The 21732-nt window shown below is 52.5% G+C and overlaps 1 protein-coding gene across 1 annotated transcript in view; it reads right to left on the bottom strand.

The window, feature by feature from the left end:
• ppp1r9a (protein phosphatase 1, regulatory subunit 9A) overlaps nt 1-21732 on the bottom strand; it is a 32729-nt gene that overhangs the window by 7162 nt on the left and 3835 nt on the right. The window contains exons 2-14 of the mRNA XM_067255454.1: nt 19506-21008; nt 10140-10272; nt 9026-9146; nt 7034-7138; nt 5319-5454; nt 4941-4943; nt 3847-4008; nt 3495-3548; nt 2198-2427; nt 1560-1656; nt 691-808; nt 440-507; nt 41-170 (exon numbers count right to left, since the gene is read on the bottom strand). Coding sequence (XP_067111555.1) covers nt 41-170; nt 440-507; nt 691-808; nt 1560-1656; nt 2198-2427; nt 3495-3548; nt 3847-4008; nt 4941-4943; nt 5319-5454; nt 7034-7138; nt 9026-9146; nt 10140-10272; nt 19506-20885 — 2737 coding nt within the window. The 5' untranslated portion in view covers nt 20886-21008. The remainder of the gene's footprint in view (nt 1-40; nt 171-439; nt 508-690; nt 809-1559; nt 1657-2197; nt 2428-3494; nt 3549-3846; nt 4009-4940; nt 4944-5318; nt 5455-7033; nt 7139-9025; nt 9147-10139; nt 10273-19505; nt 21009-21732) is intronic.

Here is a 21732-nt window from a genome sequence, read left to right as displayed (position 1 = left end):
AGTATGACCCCAGACTGAGAGAGTATGACCCCAGACTGACCCTGGAGGTGGGCAGCTCCCTGCTGTAGGGGGGCGTGTCTGGGGGAGCCCTCTCCTACCCCCTCAATAGGGGCCCCGCCCCTGAGAGACCCCCGCAGACTGGAGACTGGACTGCTGTGGCACTCTGATACCTGGAGGGGGGAGAGGGGGGAGAGAGATCAGGACCAGCCAGGAAGAGGCTGGGAGGGGCCGCAGGAAGTGACATCACTCAGAGGTCTAGTGCTACAGGAGAACCGCCAGGCAGAAATTAATCCATTACATAACAGCTTTATGTAACAGAGCACGAGACAGGCTGTGTGTGTGTCTGTGTGTGAGTGTGTGTGTGTGTGTCTGTCTGTCTGTGTGTGTGTGTGTGTGTGTGTGTGTGTGTGTGTGTGTGTGTGTGTGTGTGTACACTCACCTCTGTCTCGGTGGAACTGATACTGTCTCTGGAGGGTCTGCTGGTCACCTCTCCACTGTCTCTAACCTCTGTCACACACACACACACACACACACACACACAGATATAAAAGCAGGGATGACATCAGAGTTGTCCAGTATCTCTAACAGATGGCTCTCTGGTCTCATCACACTAGCCAGCTGCAACTGGATCCCTACTGTCTCAAGGTAGAATAGGTGAGCCTGTGATTGGACCACCCTGCCATCACTCACCAGTTGCTGTCCCTAGCCCCGCCCTCCCAGGACTCTGCTGGAAGCTGTTGTTGTTGTTGTTCACCTGGAGGCCATTTTGTTTAATCAGCTGTAGCAGTTCAGACTCCAGGGCAGCGATCTGCAGGACACGGAGAGGTGAAGGTGCTACCTGTCAAAACAGCCGTGTTCTGAAACCACGGGCCTGTCTGAACACATATCCCCCACATCGCCATGTAGAACATCCCTCTCTATGCACAACGCCATGTCGTGTGAAATGTCAGATAGAATGTGGGCGTTCTGGAGGCACAAAGTTAGCGTGGCCACTAGCGTGTGTAGTCCCACCATGCCGGCTCTCTCTGTTTACATCACAGACCTGATTCAGTTTCTTACTGCCGGTACAACAACGACTCCTTATTCCGCGTTCGTACAGCAGAGGAAGCTCTTCTCTAGTGAACACAACATGGTGCCTCTACAGCTCCCCCTGGTGGCCAGACTCTGAACAGCAAGGCGCTGTCAGGTAACAGGCAGATGTGTCTGTGTGCTTTTACTGTGTGGCTTCTCTGTGGCCAGAAACACGGTTTGCTTGAGTGTACACGTATTGCACAGTCACGACAAGAGGATTGTTGAGAGGTTTATTCTGGGATATAAGGAAATACAAAAAAGAGCGAGCGAGATAGAGAAACAGAGAGAGAGATAGTCAGAGATAGAGAGAGAAACAGAGATAGAGAGAAACAGAGAGAGACAGAGATAGAGATAGTCCGAGAGAGAGAGAAACGGAGAGAGATAGTCAGAGAGAGATAGTCAGAGAGAGATAGAGAGAGGTGAAACAGAGATAAAGAGACATAGAGCAACAGAGAGAGAGAGAGAGAGAAACAGACAGAGAGAGTTACCCTGACTTGCAGTCCCTGGATCTCAGCCAAGTGAGCCTTCTCTGCATCCTCCAGCCTCTTCCTCTCTGCATCCTCCTTCTGGACAAACTCCACCTCTCTAGAGACAGAGACACAAGACATGGGACAACAGTCAGGGTGTGTGTGTGAGAGAGTGTGTGTGTGACAGCGTGTGTGTGGATGGTTTAAGGAGAGAGCCCAGCCCTATGAGCACAGAGTGAGTGTAAGCTGCAGTGACAGTCCTGAATCCTCTCTTTAATATCCGGGACAGGATGAGAGGCTGAACACACACACACACCCCCCTTCTCTCTCTTTCTCTCTTTCTCTCTTTCTCTCTCTCTCTCTCTCTCTCTGTCTGCATGCTGGGTGAAGAGAGCTGTCTTACTGTGCTCTCAGACATCATTAGCTTCTTAGCATGGAGAGGTTGTGTGCAGCAATGTCGACTGGAGGGCGGGAACACAATTAGAACTTTCCAGAGGTTAGAGGCTATTTAGAGTCGAGGCTAGGGACTGGAGGCCAGGGGACTGTCCAGAGAAGACAGCTCTCTAAAAGAAGCAAGGGTTTGGAGGCTGGAGGTTAGAGGGCTAGGGTGTGAGAGACCAGCTCAGCCAGCAGGATACTGGTGGTGCATGTGGACTCACTTCTGCTGGAAGTCCTTGATGAGCTTCTTGGCCTTGTTGTACTTCTTGTCCAGGGTCTGGTACTGCGCCTGGGCCTCCTTCAGGTGCTCGTTCACCGTGTGACACAGCGTCTGGGCCTCGATCCAGTAACCCTCCAGCTTCAGCATCCTGTCCTTGTTCTCCTCGATAGAGGCCTTCAGCTGGCTCTTCTCCCTCTCCCAGCGGTGCTTCTCCCTCTCCACGGCCTGCAGCTGGGGGGGGGGGGGGGGGGGGGCAGGTGGGGGGCAGGTGGGGGGCAGGTTGGGGGGGGGGCAGGTTGGGGGGGGGGCAGGTGGGGGGCAGGTTGGGGGGAGGGGGGGCAGGTTGGGGGGAGGTTGGGGGGGGCAGGTTGGGGGGGGCAGGTTGGGGGGGGCAGGTTGGGGGGAGGGGGGGCAGGTTGGGGGGAGGTTGGGGGGGGCAGGTTGGGGGGGGCAGGTTGGGGGGAGGGGGGGCAGGTTGGGGGGAGGTTGGGGGGGGCAGGTTGGGGGGGGGCAGGTTGGGGGGGGCAGGTTGGGGGGAGGGGGGGCAGGTTGGGGGGAGATTGGGGGGGGCAGGTTGGGGGGGGGCAGGTTGGGGGGGGCAGGTTGGGGGGAGGGGGGGCAGGTTGGGGGGAGGTTGGGGGGGGCAGGTTGGGGGGGGCAGGTTGGGGGGAGGGGGGGCAGGTTGGGGGGGTGGGTGAAAGGAATCACGAATCATAATTGATCGATCGACTACAAACAGCAGGAGTGACTAACACATTTGACTCAGTATAGCACACGCACACATCCATGGGCGAGGCTACACGCACACCACAGTGTGTGTGTGTAGCCTCCACAAGTAACTCATCCGTCCGGCTCAATGACTGTGTAACTCACTGAGGTCAGGATTTATCTACTGCCTGACCACTTAGAACGAGGAGAGAGAGAGGAGAGGGAGAGGAGAGATAAAGAGACAGGGAGAGGAGAGATAAAGCGAGAGGAGAGAGAGAGACTTTCCTCTGCATGCTAACACTTTTCTGTCCTGCTGTCCTGTCCTCACACACCTGTGACCCCCGACTGAGATACAGTAAAGCGAAAGTAACTGTTGAAATACACAACAGCACTTAACAGGAGACAAGGAGGATTTTACCAAACATATCTAATAAAGACACAATAGATGCTATTCCAGCCGCCCAATGTCCCATCACTCTACAGAGCCTCAGTCACTGACCTCATCTGATCATCTGAGCTGTACATAACGTCTCTCCCTTGTTAATACTATCAGCAGAAGAGAGCAGAGCAGTGAAGGAGAAGATCCTTACCTTGTTCTTGAGCTTCTGAATCTCAGCCTCCGTAACAGTGTGTTTTAACTGGAGCTGTGTGGAGAGGAGAGGAGAGGGGGATGAGGAGAGGAGAGGAGAGGAGAGGAGAGGGGGATGAGGAGGGTCAGAATGACATGACGCTTCACTGCGCTGCACGCGCTGGCTTCCAGCCCAGCAGAGAATCCTGCCCAGACACACCACCATCAGACACTGTCACCTACTGTACACACTCTCCCAGGGAAGAGAGGAGAGGGAAAGACAGGAAGAGAGAGAGAGAGAGAGAGGGAGAGATGGAGAGGAGGAAAAGTCTCTGTCACAGTTGTACAGCAGAAAAAAATAACTAGATGTGAACCTCTCGGAACTTCTGGTACAGTTTGGTGGCATCCAGCTCGGAAGGGGATATGATGTCATCGGACTCCGGCAAATCGAAGACCTCGATGCTCTTCTCTCCCCCGCCCCCCGTGGTGGCAGGCCCCACATCCTCCTCCTCCTCATCAGTGGCGTACTCCCCTGTCTACACACACACACACACAGAAACACACACACACAAGGAATCAGAGATCCAGGCTCTCTCACATCATAATCACACTGTGGTCCCGTTCTTAAACCATCCCTTGTGTTCCTCCTCCACCTCCTCCCCTGTCTCCCCCTCCCCATGAGTCATCTCTCCTTCCTGCTCTCTACCACGCTGCATTTGATAATGAGAAACTCTCCATCACTTTAACGGGCGTGCCCGCTAATCCACCAGACTAAGCTTTCTCTCAGCCAACACTGTAAATAACAGGCTGTCTTTCCCCAGCAGAGACTCCTGTTCCACAGGCATGTCTTCATCTCTGGCAGGAAGGAGAGGCTACTGCTGGACTGGTACACTGCTACAGGATCTACCTCACACACCTGCAGGCTACAGGATCTACCTCACACACCTGCAGGCTACAGGACCTACCTCACACACCTGCAGGCTACAGGACCTACCTCACACACCTGCAGGCTACAGGACCTACCTCACACACCTGCAGGCTACAGGATCTACCTCACACACCTGCAGGCTACAGGACCTACCTCACACACCTGCAGGCTACAGGACCTACCTCACACACCTGCAGGCTACAGGACCTACCTCACACACCTGCAGGCTACAGGACCTACCTCACACACCTGCAGGCTACAGGACCTACCTCACACACCTGCAGGCTACAGGACCTACCTCACACACCTGCAGGGAACAGGATCTACCTCACACACCTGCAGGCTACAGGACCTACCTCACACACCTGCAGGCTACAGGATCTACCTCACACACCTGCAGGCTACAGGACCTACCTCACACACCTGCAGGCTACAGGATCTACCTCACACACCTGCAGGCTACAGGATCTACCTCACACACCTGCAGGCTACAGGATCTACCTCACACACCTGCAGTCCTAAAGGAACTATCTCACACACCTGCTGTCCTGTTTGTGTGTGTGTGTGTGTTTAGAGGGACATACAAGAACTACCATAATCGTGATGTTATTGTTGCGTTGTCGTAAGAGAAAAGGAAGTATGACATCATGATGTGTGTCGGTGTTGGAACTCTACAGATGTTCGCTCCGACAATGAAACTCAGAAACTCAGTGGAGTAACATCCTTAAATATTCATAGCTGCATTTATATTAATGAGATATTTCATTGCGCTGTAGATCATGGCAAGTGTTTTCATAATCGTCTAGCTGATCGTCAGTCACACAGTCACACACACACAGACACAAACGCAGACACACACACACACACACAGTCACACACACACAGTTACAGAAACACACACACCCCCCGTCCCAGTACCTCATCGTCGTCAGCGTCGTACTGGGCGTACTGCTGTTCCAGCGCCTCCCTCTGCCTCTTCTCCTGCTCCAGGGTCTGCTGGATGAGCGACGCCACCTCGCTCACCTGCCCCGGACGCTCACGCCCAATCACAAACCTGCACAGACGGCAGCAGCCAATCAGAGCAGAAGGGCAGAGCCACGTGAAACGAGCGGCAGATGAATTGTGTGGTGGCGGGTTGTCTTTGTTCCTGGTTTACTGTGAGGTGGAGGTGTGGCCTGATGGTTGACTGTGAGGTGGAGGTGTGGCCTGATGGTTGACTGTGAGGTGGAGGTGTAGCCTGATGGTTTACTGTGAGGTGGAGGTGTGGCCTGATGCTTAGCCACGTCCTAGCTGTGGTGATCACGCTGTTATGTTTCATTTATAGATTTGTAGAGGTATCAGGTGGTATGTCTGTTTTTTATGGAATAAAGGAAGTTGCATCAAGGAAGATGGTTGGTCATGGTAAACAAACCCAGCATGGTACCAGAGTCAGCATGGCACCAGTCCACCCTGAGAGCGCTGGGGAGCTGTGTTTATGCTGCCTCTCACCAGCACTGATTCAACAGCAGGATCAGATTTACTGTGTTTTGAGAGTGTGTACTTGTGTAAAAGTATGTGTGTGTGTGTAATCCTATTTAGGTTTGCATGTGTGCGTGTGTGTCAGTGTGTGTGTGTGTGTGTGAGAGACTGTGTACTGTATATTTATGTAAAAGTGTGTGTGTGTAATCCTGTTTGCAGTAAAGTCTTGTGATTTGCAGTTTTTTTTTGTCCAGTCAGTGTGTGTATTTTTTCTATACACACACACACACACACTCATCTAGTGTGTGTGTGTGTGTGTGTGAGAGAGAGATAGGAGAAGACTGAAGCAGTGTGTGTGTGTGTGTGTGTGTGTGTGTGTGAGAGTGTGCTGAAGCAGTGTGTGTGCGTGTGCGTGTGTGTGTGTGCGTGAGAGTATGCTGAAGCAGTGTGTGTGTGAATGAAACATTGTCCTTCATCGTCTCTCAACGAGGACATGTGCAGCGTGTGTTTGTCTGCCTGGCCATGCCCTCCCTGTGCAGCTCACACTGATAGCTAGCTAGCAGTGCTAGCACGCTCAGTAACCAGAGAAGTGCACAGGCGTGAACACGGAGATCTCACGGGATCATATCTCTCCTCTAGGTGAAACATGAGCACATGAGCCTTCCTTCCTACAGGTTGCTGAACCAGCATCAGTGTGATGATGTAGAACAGGTTCATACAGGCCAGTGATCCTCCAGGCCCCGCCTAGCCCCGCCTCCCTCCACTGCCGGAACACACATGATCTTCAGCTTAGCAACCTAAAACAGTCCAGAGTGACAGGTCCACTAAAGACCCAGAGGTTGGATTACAGATTGGAAAAGGGGTTGTTGTTTTGTTCACGGTCGTGGATGAGGCTGTGGTTCATGGTTGTGGATGAGGTTGTGGTTCATGGTCGTGGTTGAGGCTGTGGTTCGTGGTCGTGGATGAGGTTGTGGTTCATGGTCGTGGTTGAGGCTGTGGTTCATGGTTGTGGATGAGGTTGTGGTTCATGGTCGTGGATGAGGTTCATGGTCGTGGTTGAGGCTGTGTTTCTTGGTCGTGGATGAGGTTGTGGTTCATGGTCGTGGTTGAGGCTGTGGTTCGTGGTCGTGGATGAGGTTGTGGTTCATGGTCGTGGATGAGGCTGTGGTCCTTACCTGACCACACCGTGAGTGTTCCTCAACACGGAGGCAGCGAAGCTCTGAGTGACCCCCACGAGGCTGGTCCCGTCCACCTCCACCATCTGGTCGTTCACCTTGATCCTGAAACACAGCAGGTCATCAGCGTACAGAACCATATTCACCATCTGAACCAGACTACACAGGAGGCTTCGATAGCGTGTGGATATCCCACATGGTTCAGATCAGACTGGCTTTATTAATGATGACACACACAAAAGGCATGTGAAGAGGAGAGGACAGGATGTGAAGAGGAGAGGACAGGATGTGAGGCGTTCCGCCCCTGGCAGAACCTCTCTGCAGAAGAAATGAGGTCAGAGTTCTTGCTCTTGAACGCCCAGAGACGTTCAACATCACCCACCATTAAAGACAGATGTACCCACTGATTCTACACTACAGTACACCTGCACACACACACCTGTTCTCCTACCCTGCCAAGTCAAGGAACAGTCTGTATTTACTAGCCACATCGCAAAGTAACTATCTAATCAAATATTCTTCACTGGTCTTCGTTTCCCAGACCTACATTCAGCCTGCTCTCTGACTGGAACACCTTCCATCCATGTCCCCTCCTCAGGACAGAGCAGGGAGATGTTCCCTCTGTGGGCAACATCGGGTGTCATGGCTGACAGGAAGCAGGGTTGTCGCTTCCTGCTGACAGCCAGCATATGTTGTCTCTCTGTCTGGTGGCTGTCAGCCTGGGTGGATGCACAGCAACACTGTCTCTCTGTCTTTCTCTCACAGTCTCTCACTATCTATCTCTCCCTCTTTCTTTCTCTCTCTCTCTCCCTCCCTCCTCTCTTTCCTCTTTCCCTCTCTCCCCCCTTCTCCCTCCCTCCCTCCTCCCTCTTTCTATCCCTCCCTCTCTTCTCTCCTTCCCTCTCTCCTCCCTCCCTCTCTCAGTGTGACCTTCAGGAGTTTATCCTGCTCCTTCTTTGTCCGTCTCTTCCTGACACACACTGTCATACAGGGAGGCCCAGCACTCTCTCTCTCACACATACACACACCTGTCTGTCCAGCAGACCATTAATCCAAGCTCAGCGCCAGGCCAGGGACCTAATGATGGGAGGAACACCTGAGGGCAAGCCTCGCCTCGCCACGGCAACACAATACCATTGCCAAGACAACGCCCACATCCTGCAGAGGGAAGGCGGCAGGCTGGGGCTCTGATATCCCATGAAGGCAGCAGAGGGCTGGGGTGGAGTTCATATTGTTGACAACACAGCAGGGTGGATGTTGGCTGTCTGACTGCTGTTTGATGAGTGTAACAGATAGTTAATGTTATCTCTTCAGACTTGACAGTGTGAATTATTATACCGCAGACTCGGAAACACAAACACACTCACTCACTCACACACACACACACACACGCACACAGGCCGGAGATCTCACGGGATCATATCTCTCCTCTAGGTGAAACATGAGCACATTCCCGAGCCTTCCTTCCTACAGGTTTCTGAACCAGTATCAGTGTGATGATGTAGAACAGGTTCATACAGGCCAGTGATCCTCCAGGCCCCCTAGCCCCGCCTCCCTCCAGGCCCCACCTCCCTCCAGGCCCGCCTCCCTCCAGGCCCCGCCTCCCTCCAGGCCCCGCCTCCCTCCAGGCCCCGCCTCCCTCCAGGCCCCGCCTCTCTCCAGGCCCCACCTCTCTCCAGGCCCCGCCTCTCTCCAGGCCCCGCCTCCCTCCTAGTTATAATCCAGCACCCCTGCTGATTAATCTCTCACCTCATCAGGAGCACGCAGAGTGCTGTGAGAGTGTGTGTGTGTGTGTGTCAGAGAGAGAATGTCTGTGAGTGTGTGAGAGAGAGATTGTGTGTGTGCATGAGATAATAGGGATGTGTGCGCTTGTGATAGTATATGGAGTGTGTGTCTGAGAGTGTGTGTGTGTGTGTGTGTGTGTGTGTGTGTGTGAGTGAGAGTGTGTGAGAGAATGTGTGTGTGTGAGTGTAAGTGAGAGTGTGTGTTTACCTGTCGTCTCTCTCGGCTGCTCCTCCCTCTATGACCGTCTTGACGAAGATGCCGAGTTTCTCCAGCCCTGCGTCAGCGCCCACGCCCATCCCTATGATGCTGATCCCCAAGCCGTCCTCATCTGCACACACACACGCACGCACACACACACACACACACACACACACACGCACACACACACACACACACACAAGCACACACACGCACACACACACACACACACAAGCACACACACGCACACACACACACACAAGCACACACACACACGCACACACACACACACACACACACAAGCACACACACGCACACACACACACACACACACACACGCACACACACACACACACACACACACGCACACACACACACACAAGCACACACACACACACACAAGCACACATACATAACAGTCAGGATGTGTGTGTGTGTGTGTATCAGGGTGAGTGTGTGAACATTTCCATCAATAATACCCCTGTTAACCTCACACATTAACTGGGAGGCTCTGGTACCAGGATGGCCGGATGGAGGGCTCATTGATTCATAAATTGACCCAGAGATCGATCTGCAGGGCTGGACAGAAACATGCCCTGAGGAGCCTCCCTGGGATTAGAACACCTCTCTCCGCTCCACACCAATAATCCAGGAGCCCCCCTGGGATTAGAACACCTCTCTCCGCTCCACACCAATAATCCAGGAGCCTCCCTGGGATTACGTAAGAGGCCAGAAGCCCTGCGATGTGGGGGGGGGGGGGAGGGGGGGGGAATCCTGGAGTGTCCTGTGTACAGCTCTCAGGGGAGCTAGGCACTAGCAGCTCGCTACACACTAGTAAGTTGGGTAAGGGTGGTGTAGCTTAAGAGGTTGGAGTTTAGGTCGGTTTAGGTACAGTTCTAAGGGCGTACGTGAAGCCCTCTGTGACATTGCTTGTGGCTGTTTTTGCTTCCTTCTGGAAAATGTGTGTCAAACATAAGTGTTGGTCACCCACCCCTTTCCCACTCTGTGAAGCGCATTGTGTTGTCTCCTGGTATTAAATGCGCTGTATAAATAAAGTTTGATTTATTGCTTTATTGATTGGGTGTTGCCATGGCGGTGTTGCCATGGCGGCTCCTCCGCCCACCTTTCTCCAGCTCCACGGGGAACAGCTCCAACTTCTCCACCCTCTTCTCCAGCTCGTACTCTGCCGAGGACGCCACAGGGTCCACCTCCTCGTTCCTGCGGTCGTAGTCCTCGTTGCAGTAGGTGTTGAACACCTGGGGGCAGAGGACACACAGGAATCATGCTCAGATACACCTTCTAGAACAGGAACCCTGCTCAGATACACGTTCTAGAACAGGAACCCTGGTCAGAAACACCTTCTAGAACAGGAACCCTGGTCAGATACACGTTCTAGAACAGGAACCCTGCTCAGATACACGTTCTAGAACAGGAACCCTGCTCAGATACACGTTCTAGAACAGGAACCCTGGTCAGATACACATTCTAGAACAGGAACCCTGGTCAGATACACCTTCTACAACAGGAACCCTAGTCAGATACACGTTCTAGAACTGGAAGCTTGTTCACAAACACTTTCAATAACGGGAAACGTGTTCACACACACACACGTTCTATAACAGGAAGTTCGGACATGTTGTGTTTACTGTAAACGTTCATGTTTTCTAACCTCTCTCCCCTACTGGCAGGGAGTCAACAAGTGCACAACACTGCTGCCCCAGATCTGGGACTTGATTGGCCAACGCCTCAGGAACATTGCGTGCGGGAGATCCATACAGGGTCCTTGCACTCAATACCGACCAATCAGCTCACGGCACCGCCCATCCCTCTGCATCGCCGCCGCCACTTCCAATCCTGTCAGCCCGCTCGCTGGGGCGTGAGAGGGTCGTACGCTCGCTCCCGTTCAAACCATGACCTCTACTGCTGCTGGGGGCGGATACTTGGTAGGAAAACACACACTTCTCTCCTCACAACACCATCTCCCTATCACTCTCTGTATCATTCTCTACCTCTCTCTGTCTCTCTCTCCCTCTCTCTGTCTCTCTCTACTTCTCTTTGTCTCTCTCTGTCTCTCTCTCCGCGTCTCTCTCTACCTGTGTCTCTCTCCATCTCACCACTGCTGCATCAAACAACTTTCCCCTCCTGATCGCGTTTTATAATCTCCTTTTCATCAGCAGCACCCCCCTCTCTCTCCACCCTCTCCTGCCTCCCTCCATCTCTCTCTCCATCCTCTCCTGCCTCCCTCCATCTCTCTCTCCATCCTCTTCTCCTGCCTCCCTCCATCTCTCCCTCCATCCTCTCCTGCCTCCCTCCATCCTCTCCCTGACCTCCCTCCATCTCTCTCCTCCAGACTAGCAGTCCCTCCAGCAGGTTCGATCAACCTGCTCCTGAAATGCTCGATTTCGAGTTTTCTTCACTAATGCTCTAAATGCAGTGGGAGTTATTTAAGCAGCCGTTTTAAGGCTTCACTCCTCCCCCTGCTGGGTTCTGTTCTAAGCGAATGAGCAGAACTTCAGAGAACTTGTTAGTGCTGGCAAAGGGGGTTGGTCTGGACTGCATAAGAGTACTTTTCTTGCTGAAATATTTACATATATTTTTTGCTGCTGAAATATATATGAAATGTGTAGCTGGTTTCCCGCGCAGAGGGAGAGTTCGGTGCAGTATTTAGTAAGATCTCCTTCCACTTTTATGTATGATACTGTATGAGGCTGTGGAGAGAGACAGACAGAGACAGACAGACAGAGAGAGAGAGAGAGAGACAGAGAGAGAGACAGCAGGCATGGCCACCACTGTTCAGTATTCATATGATGATCTCCCCTTTAGCCAAATCACATCTGACTGCCTTCTCTCTCAGGGCAGTCTGAGGATGGGCCGGGGGGCTTGGAGCCACGGGGGAGGGGGGAGAGAGGGAGGGAGGAGGAGGGAAGGGAGAAAGGGGGGTAAGAGAAATCAGAGGAAGGGAAGAGAGGGATCAAGACAGCAGAAGAGAGAGAGGGGGGTGTCTCTGAGAGCCAGAATGGCCGCCGGGTGCTAGTGCCAGGCCAACCGCCGCTAATCGCATTAAACGGCCCTTTGGCATGGCGGCGAGGGTGCCAGCACCCTCATGGGGCCAGGGAGGGGCGGGGCCAGGGAGGGGGTGGGGCCAGGGATGGGGCGGGGCCAGCGAGAGGGCGGGGCTAGCAGCCTGCCTCCTGGCTCACACCCAGCGGCCCCGCAGAGCTCTACCTTCACAGCCAACACACACACACACAGACAGACACACACACACACACACACACAGACACACACACACACAGACACACACACACACAGACAGACAGACACACACACACAGGGGCGTGCTGTCTACACTGCGACAACTGAGCTCATTAGAATTCCCTCACATACCTGTGGCCACGTTCCTCACAAACGCAGGCACAGACACACACAAGCACTCAATACAATGCACACCACACAACTCCGTACTTACACTCACACACACACACACACAACACACACAAGCTCCATTCAAATACACTCACACACACATGCATTTCTGTTTTGAGAGACAGACAAACCTTTGTATCTTATTTTGCTAGCTGGTACCAGGAAGTGGTCATTGTACCAGGCTGTCTTTTTCATGAACTCCCAGCTCACTGTGGGCTGTCTCACCAGCCAATGAATGCAGCGCAGGCCCTGGGCCCAGGGACAATCACTCTCACCCACAACACTGCCCATGTGGGCCCATCGGAATGTGTGTGTGTGCATGTGTGTGTGTGCATGTGTGTGTGTGTGCATGTGTGTGTGTGCATGTGTGTGTGTGCATGTGTGTGCGTGTGCATGTGTGTGTGTGCATGTGTGTGCGTGTGCATGTGTGTGTGTGCATGTGTGTGTGTGTGCATGTGTGTGTGTGTGCATGTGTGTGTGTGTGCATGTGTGTGTGTGTGCATGTGTGTGTGTGTCAGAAGTAATTGGGTAAACAACACAGACTAAACGACTCAGGGGATGTCAACAATAGCTCTCTTCATTCCATGTGGTTACACATAATATGTGTGTTCAATGTGTGTGTGTGTGTGTGACACTGCTCGTGATGATGACAAATGGCTGGTTGTTAGAGGGCTGTAGAATCGAATGTGTCTTGTAAATGTGAGAGCCCTCAAGGGTAGGGTATTCCCTGCTAGCATGTGCTGGCATGAGTTAGCATTGGCCGCAACTACACTGAATGTTAAACTAGATCCTGCTAAACTAAGTTAGCATCCTGATGCTAAACTAAGCAAGGGTGCGGGGCTTTGACGGGGTGCGGTCTCCCAAACCACAAGATGGGCTCCTCTTTCCTGCATCGTTAAAAATGCAGCCATGGACAAGCTCAGGTGACACCTCAACCAGAACACAGAAACCTCAGCCTATGAATAATACACACACTGGGACCATCTCTCTCTCTCTCACACACATACACTCACACGTGTACGTAAGCTACCACAGAACCCACACAGTGTTTCTGACGTTTGAGGGTGTTGACAGTCAGAAGGAGGAGAATCCCTGCCACTCAGCCAGACCTCGGTTCCCCCTGAACAGGAAACAGGAAACGCCCACATGACATCTGTGTCTGGGGCTCCGTGTTCAGAAGAGAGTCCTGTGTTCCGTACGTAACCACGAGGAAGGCCCAGTTGTCTAATAACAGCAGTTGGGGTCTTCAAAGTAGCTGAATGTGACAACCTCAAAATCAACTGGTCAGACTCGGTCGTTACCACGACGCAGGCGGGAGAGAGAGGGACTGACACGCCGTCTCAGCGCACGCAGCGGCCCAGCGCCATCATCCTGCTCCTCATCAAGCTTGGTTCCGACCCATTACACCCAGTCACACTCTGGGTAATTATCAGTTTGATGGCAACGCTGGCAAGCTTTAGAGATGAAGAAGAAGAGATATGAAGAAGGAGAGAGAGAGAGAGAGAGAGAGAGAGAGAGAGAGAGAGAGAGAGAGAGAGAGAGAGAGAGAGAGAGAGAGAGAGAGAGAGAGAGAGAGAGAGAGAGAGAGAGAGAGAGAGAGAGAGAGAGAGAGAGAGAGAGAAAGAGAGATAGAAGGAGGGAGGGAGAGAAAGACAAATGAAGGAGAGAGGTAGAGTGAAGGGGAGTGGGTGAGATGGAAGAGACAGAGAGAGACAGGGATGGAGAGAGAAAGAAAGCTGGGGGAGGAGAATTAGAGTTCATCTGAGGGGAGAGACACAGGACCGCTAGCTCTGTGGGTTACAATAACATTCCGCTCGCTAACCTAGGCTTCAAGACAAAAAGCTATAAGCGACTGTTGTCTTTTAAAGACTGTCAAATGAGTTTGGGGTTCTCAGAGACATTTGGCTGAAAGTGTGACAGGTCTTCAGGGGGATGGGGACTACGTGCCAGCGTGGAGGTCTGGTGTCAGGCTGCCTCAACGCGGCTCCTCTCTGTCTAGCAGAGCCTAGAGCATCTCAGACACAAGCCTCACAGCCTCTGATGATGTCAGCCTCTCTCACACACACACACGTACACACTATATACACGTACACACAAATATACACAAGGGCATGATGGTATAATAGCATAAATCACACGGTGTATTATCACCCAAGGAGGAAACCCCACAGCAGAACACTTATGAGAGTCGACTATTCAGGGGGCCACTTAGACACCATTATCTTATCAACCAGGGAACAAGGGGCTTCCAAAACCCAGCCTGAGGCCCTGTATACACACACACCTCTCCCTGCTCCCCTCATCCTCCACCCAGCCAGAGAGGACTGCCTCCACACTGGACTCCCGGACATGAGAACGAGGTGCTGGGTGGAGGAGGGGTGGAGGAGGGGAGGAGGAGGGGTGGAGGAGGGGTGGAGGAGGGGAGGAGGGGAGGAGGAGGAGGGGAGTGAGGAGGGGTGGAGGAGGGGAGGAGGAGGGGTGGAGGAGGGGAGGAGGGGAGGAGGAGGAGGGGAGGAGGAGGGGTGGAGGAGGGGAGGAGGGGAGGAGGAGGAGGGGAGGAGGAGGGGAACCGTTACTGAATCAGTGGAACGTCACCGACCCAGCAGTCCTTCACATCCGCTTCATTCTATTAGGATGTGGAGACGCAGCCCAGGAGGGTGAGACTGATCCTCCAGCCAGCCACAGTGTTTCAAATCAAGAGCCTGTAAATGTGTTTATACAGCCAGAGAGAAGAGAGGAGGGGAGGAGGAGAGGAGGAGGAGAGGAAGGGAGGAGGAGAGGAAGAGAGGAGAGGAGGGGAGGAGGAGAAGAGGAGGGGAGGAGGAGGAGAGGAGGGGGAGGAGGGGAAGAAGAGAGGAGGGGAGGAGAGGAGGAGAAGAGGAAGAGAGGAGGAGAGGAGAGGAGAGGGAGGATGGAGGAGTCAGGGCGGAGGAGGAGGGGAGGAGAGCAGGGGTGGAGGAGAGGAGGGGAGAGAGGAGGAGGGGAGGAGGAGGAGGGGAGGAAGAGGACGGGGAGGGGAGGGGAGGGGAGGAGGGGGAGCGAGGGACGAGGAGAGGCAGGACAGTCTCCCGAACCCCCGAGAGAGGACAGCATCCACAATCAAGAAAAGTCCTTGGATGACACGCTGGACTCACATGGTGCTCCACTACAGATACAGAAAGCCCAGGTTAGTAGAGAGGGTTGGGTCGACATATACAGTCGTGTGTACTGTTCTATGTAACCACTGAGTCAGGGTCGACAAGCAGGACCGTCAACTAATCTTCAATCTAATCTAATCTTTAATCGCCGCATCTTTGTGGAGAGTGTATGTTTCACGTTCCATAAGCTGACACGCCAGCTTTGACCGCCCGGGCAGCTAGCATCCGGAACGAAAATCCAACAAGAATTAAGGTTTTAAAAGCAGGGACTACTGGACTGGTTCACCCCCCTCATCCGCCCCCCAGAACAATGAGGGGGGTAACAACACAAGAGGGGGGTGGGGGTGGGAGGGGGAGGACCTCAAGTTTAAGATGGAGCAGCAACATTTGTGTTGTTACTTCCTCGCTCCTCAGGGCCGGGGTGGAGCTGCTCTCGTGCGGGTGAACTCAGGGACCAGGTCTGGCTTTGTCTCTCTCACCAGAACAAAAACACAGAACGCTGACTGTTCTCCTCTGAGGCGAGGGGCGGGACAGACTAGCCTGTGTGTGGTTGTACCAGTGTGTGTGTGTGTGAGAGTTGTGTGTGTGTTAAGAAGGGGTGGAGGCGAAGGGGGGGCAGTACAATAGAGTACAGTAGAGTACAGGAGAGTACAGGAGAGTACTCATCAATGATGGAAAATATTTTTTCAAAAATATTGTTTCAACCTTAGGAAAATTCTTTCCAAATGTTTTTTTCACAAGCGAAAAACTATTTCCTAAACTTTTTCCCGAAAATATTTCCCACACATGCGGGAAAAATTATTCTATAAAAAAATTGGGTAAATATTTTTGAGGAGAAGAGACCAGAGAAGCCTAAAACAGAGCAGCGTAGCGCAGAGCCTGTTACAGCAGAGCAGAGCCTGTTAGAGCAGAGCACAAAAGAACTTGCTGAATATTCCATACAATTAATGAGCACAAGGAAGAACCTTTATGCAGACAAAACAGAGGCCTGAAGTGCTTCAATATTTCTCCTCGGCTGTGAAGCAGTATTCAGTCTCCTCTACCTATGGAGGCACTGAGGCATGTTTACTGGAGTTTACGTCCCACATTCAATATTCTAATTACAGAGGTTAGGGGAAGGAAGACACTTGGTCGAAAAAAACAGACCTACCTAAACAGCAGCCCAGTTTCAAGCCTCCATCAGTCAACAGCTGAGTCGCTAAATAAAACTGACATAGAGGCCAGACTCTTACCTAGCTAATCAGTCAAACAGTTCAGATGTACCCCGGGCGTATGATCTGATTATGGAATTCGAAGAATATGATCACCTTCTTAGAGTGACTTAATATGTTTAATCCGGTGTATGCACCTGATCAGGATCAAGCCACACATACCCACACAAGTGTTAACTGTGCTTGCATGTGTGTGTGTGCGAGAATATGAGGAGCATTAGCGAATCAACGTCACGTGTCTCTAAAATAACTAGGGTAATAGTTCTGCTTCATTACTGCATGCTAATAGGATCTATATCAACTCTGGGAATGTTTGCGTTAACTCTAATCCCACACACATTCCTCTGAACCTTTTCTTCAGAATAATGCAGTCCTTATGTTCTAGTCTTTACACAACCGAGCACAATCACATTGCACAAGCAAGCAAACATGTGTAGACATAACCATGACACACACACACACACAAAATCCTCATAAAGATGTAAATGTTTGTAGGGTGTTTCTCTAGGTCAGTAGATAAAGTGGAAAACATCCATGATTAAAAAAAGGAGATAAATGATGAATATAAAAATATATGTTTGTTATAATCTGAATTGGTTGAAGGGATTTCTGAATCCTTTCAGCCTGTCATCCGTAACAACAAATATGCAGGGTGTTCAAATGTTTGAAAACAGATGCATAATTCATCTTTTGGAAAATGATGCAATGCATTGTCTGTAGCTTGGTAATCTCTGGCCATAGTCTCCTATCGTCTGATGCTTGATCTCTGAGATGAGCTGGTGTATGTTAAGGTGCTCAGGTCAGATCATGGCAGGCAGGCATTCCTCAGAAATTAGCACAGGAAACAATAGGAAGCCCTATCTGACAACTGACAACACAGCAATTACCCTCTCTGATCCCCATGGGAAAATACTGTGGGAGGGGCAACACACACAGGGTACACAGGCACACTCGCACAAACACACACTCTCTCACACACACACACGCACGCACAGGGTACACATACACACTCACACACAGGGTACACATACACACTCACACACAGGGTACACATACACACTCACACACAGGGTACACATACACACACACACACAGGGTACACAGACACACTCACACACAGGGTACACAGACACACTCACACACAGGGTACACAGACACACACACACAGGGTACACAGACACACACACACAGGGTACACAGACACACACACACAGGGTACACACACACACACACACACAGGGTACACAGACACACTCACACACAGGGTACACAGACACACACACACAGGGTACACACACACACTCACACACAGGGTACACAGACACACACACACAGGGTACACACACACACACACACACACACACACACACACACACACACACAGGGTACACAGACACACACACACAGGGTACACACACACACACACACACACACACACAGGGTACACATACACACTCACACACAGGGTACACATACACACACACACACAGGGTACACAGACACACTCACACACAGGGTACACAGACACACACACACAGGGTACACACACACACACACACACACTCACAGGGTACACATACACACTCACACACAGGGTACACATACACACACACACACAGGGTACACAGACACACACACACACAGGGTACACAGACACACACACACACAGTGTGGAGTCCAAACCCCACGAAAGCCCCCTGGGTTGTATCTCCTTCAGCAGGAGACAGGGCTGTGAGTCTGGATGGATTTTTGGGGGACTTTCTCTTGTAGGTATCACTGACAAACTGATTCTGACAAACCCCGGGTAAATACCGGCTGCCCTGAACTCATGTTTGATTAACAAATCTGTTATTTGTTATCTTTACTTGCTCAGTCTACCCACCTGTGTTCTTTTCTAAATATTATCTTATTTCTGTGCGAGTACCCAGAGATCAATGTGTATAACTGAAGCCAAATTCCTTGTTTGTGTATACATATATATAAAGCTTATTTAGAGTCTGATTCTGAAAGCCTGACTGAGGAAGGTAAACCAGGCTGCCTGAGCTGTCAGACCGGGGCTGGCTGAGGGGGGGGAGGGGAGAAGCGGGTCTGGACCCGGGCTGGAGTCTGGGCTTGGAGCCAGCCAGGCTTAGGGGCAGATGTTGTGTTGGGGCAGACCGTACACACCCCAGAGGGCAGAGCCTCTGACCCCACAGCACCGCATGGTGAAAACACGGTGGCTGCTTGTTGTAAGGAAAGGTGGAACCTTCGCAGGTTGCTGTGATATATATATATATCATTGTTCTACATTGTTCAACATAACTCATTTAACCTGAATGTGATCTCAAGAACGTATAAAAATGTCCAAGTCAATACTACATAACACCCTTACGACACACTCATAACACACTTTTGAGGTCCTACAAGAAGAAGCGTACCTTCAAAGGCACACAACTCGGCCCAACAAGACAACCAGCAGAGACCACTGTTGTGTGAATCAGATGTACCGTAGCCAAATGGTACGCCCCAGGGCAGGGGTGTCTGGTCCTCGGGGTCCGCCGTCCTGAATGTTTTCGATGTTTCCCTGCTCCAGCACACCTGACTCAACAACCCATCCATTAGAATCAAGTGTGCTGGAGCAGGGAAACATCAAAAACATACAGGACGGCGGACCCCAAGGACCAAGACTAGACACCCCTGCCCTGGGGCGTGTGACTGAAACCCAGCCTCACTCACCATCATGGGGGCAGTGCTGAAGCGGATCTTCCTGCTGGGGGGGATTTCCTCGTGGTCCTCCTCAGGCAGCCCGGGAATCTCCGTGAGGTCGGCACCGGGGTCGTAGACCACATCCTCGTCCTCGTCCCCGTAGAGGTCATCCTCTGGGTCAGTGCAGCTCTCCCCCCAGCCCTGGTAACAGGCGTCTCCGTCCGCGTTGAAGATCACCCTCTCGTTCCCTCTGTACTCCTCCTGGCCTTCCTCAGCCTGGTCCTTTGGGGGTGACGGGGTCTGCTTCTCCCCAGGAACCTCAGCCTCTGTCTGGGGTTCGCTGTCTGCCCTGCCTGGGGTGTCTGGGACCTTACTGGGAGTCTCACCCCCATCGGCGGTGTCTTTCGAGGGTCGCGAGGCCAGGGGAACAACTTTGTCCTCCACGGTGGGTTTCAAGGATTCGCAGGATCCGTTGATCTGAGTCCCGTTGGCGGTGGTACTGCCATCCAGACCCCCCCTCTCGCCCTGCTTGCCCTCCCCAGCCATCGTGCCTCTCTCCTGGGGTTCCTCTCGCAGGGGGTCAGGCTTCAGCTCCACCAGAGGGCTGGGGCTCAGGAGGTCCTCCTCCGACGAGGACATGGGGAACTTCCCGCCTCCCACGCGGCTCCTGAGTCCTCGTACCGGGGACTGTCGCGAGTCGTCCTCGCTGAGGTCACCGTGGCGGTGCGAGCCGTCGGGGGAATAGAGCCCGCGGCCACCGTAGCCCCTCCTGACTGGCGCCCCCTGGCTGAGGTGGTCGACGTTCTCGAACACTGCGCTCAGCTGGCTGACGGTGGGAGACGAGGCCTCGGTCCTGGAGCAGAGGGAGTCCAGAGAGTCCGTGCTGCCCCGGTTGGAGCGCGGGCCCCGCCACTCGTCCAGGTGCTCGTGGGAGCCCCTCTTGTCGCGGCCGTACGAGTAGACGGGCGACTGGGATGCGTCGCGGGACTGCTGTTCAAATAGCTTCCGGGTCTCTGAGAACTTGGAGCCGCCTGCGCCGCCGGCAATTCGCTCCGCGGACACGCTGTGCTGCAGCTTGATGACGGAGCCATCAGATTTGTTGATGAAGTTGGTCGGCTTCGTCATCTTCTGGGGCGTGGCTTCTTCCGGGCCCTTGGGGGTCTTGGGGGCCGCGGGGACCCCCTCCGAGGTCATCTGCATGAACATGTCCTTGATACGACTGACGTGGGCCCCATACTGGCGACCTCGGGGCTGCCGGGCCCCTTCCGGGCCTCTGGGTTTGGGCGGGGCCTCCACCCGGGGCTGGTCGAACGCCTTCTTCAGGGCCTGGAACTCAGCCCGATAGGCGTTGCGGTGGGGGGAGGCGCTCCGCAGGGTGCTCCTCTCCCCCGAGGCCTCCGTCTTCAGCATGATGGCGTCAGACTTGGGGAATATCTCAGCATCGCACGGCCCTCATCTCGACTACCGGGGCCGGTAGTGGTGAACGTCCTGTGACCTGGTGTGCTTAAACAGCTGCTCCTAACCCCTCCACACCTGACTGAGAGCAGGAAAGGTTTGGGTTAGCTCAGGAAGATGAGATAATTTCGGTTACCGGCTATAAAGGACACTTCATGAAACAACATCACTCAGAGGCAGTCCATTGGCAATTTCATAAAAGCTCTTAAGACAAGTGCACTAAATGTAACGGGCAATTGCTCTCTAAAAGCTTATCCTAATGTTGATGATGCTTGCGGTGCGGAAAGCTGGGTTAACACTCCGTAATCAAAATTCAAGCACAGAAGTATGAAGTTCATGCTTAACAATGACCTGAAACAATCATCTGAATGAAACAACAGATGTCAACGACACATCGAATCATTGATGGCAGATTTCCATTGAAACTATTTTCAAATAAATGTGTTGAATTTGTGACGAGGCTTAGCTAAAGTGTGAGGCTGACCTTCCACCGGAGTACCCCTGCTATATTCTGCACCATCATCATCCAGATTAACAGTACGGAAGACCGAAGGTCGGCTCAAAACAAGCTCGCTTGCTCGCTGCTGTTCTACCGCTTCAGAAACATGTTTCCACTACAGAAATATCTGTCTATAATCCGACATTACGGAGAAATCGAAACACTGTTGACACCACAATACATTGAGTTTACACATAATACAGAGTTGGGTTGTATTATTGTTTTGGTAAATGAAAAGGCATAACACTGCCAGGTGATTATACATTAATCTATAAATACTAACCTATAGGCTTTGCATCGAAA

Source organism: Osmerus mordax, chromosome 18 (genome assembly GCF_038355195.1).
Source record: "Osmerus mordax isolate fOsmMor3 chromosome 18, fOsmMor3.pri, whole genome shotgun sequence".
NCBI lineage: Eukaryota > Metazoa > Chordata > Actinopteri > Osmeriformes > Osmeridae > Osmerus > Osmerus mordax.
This window is presented reverse-complemented; position numbering and strand designations above follow the sequence as displayed.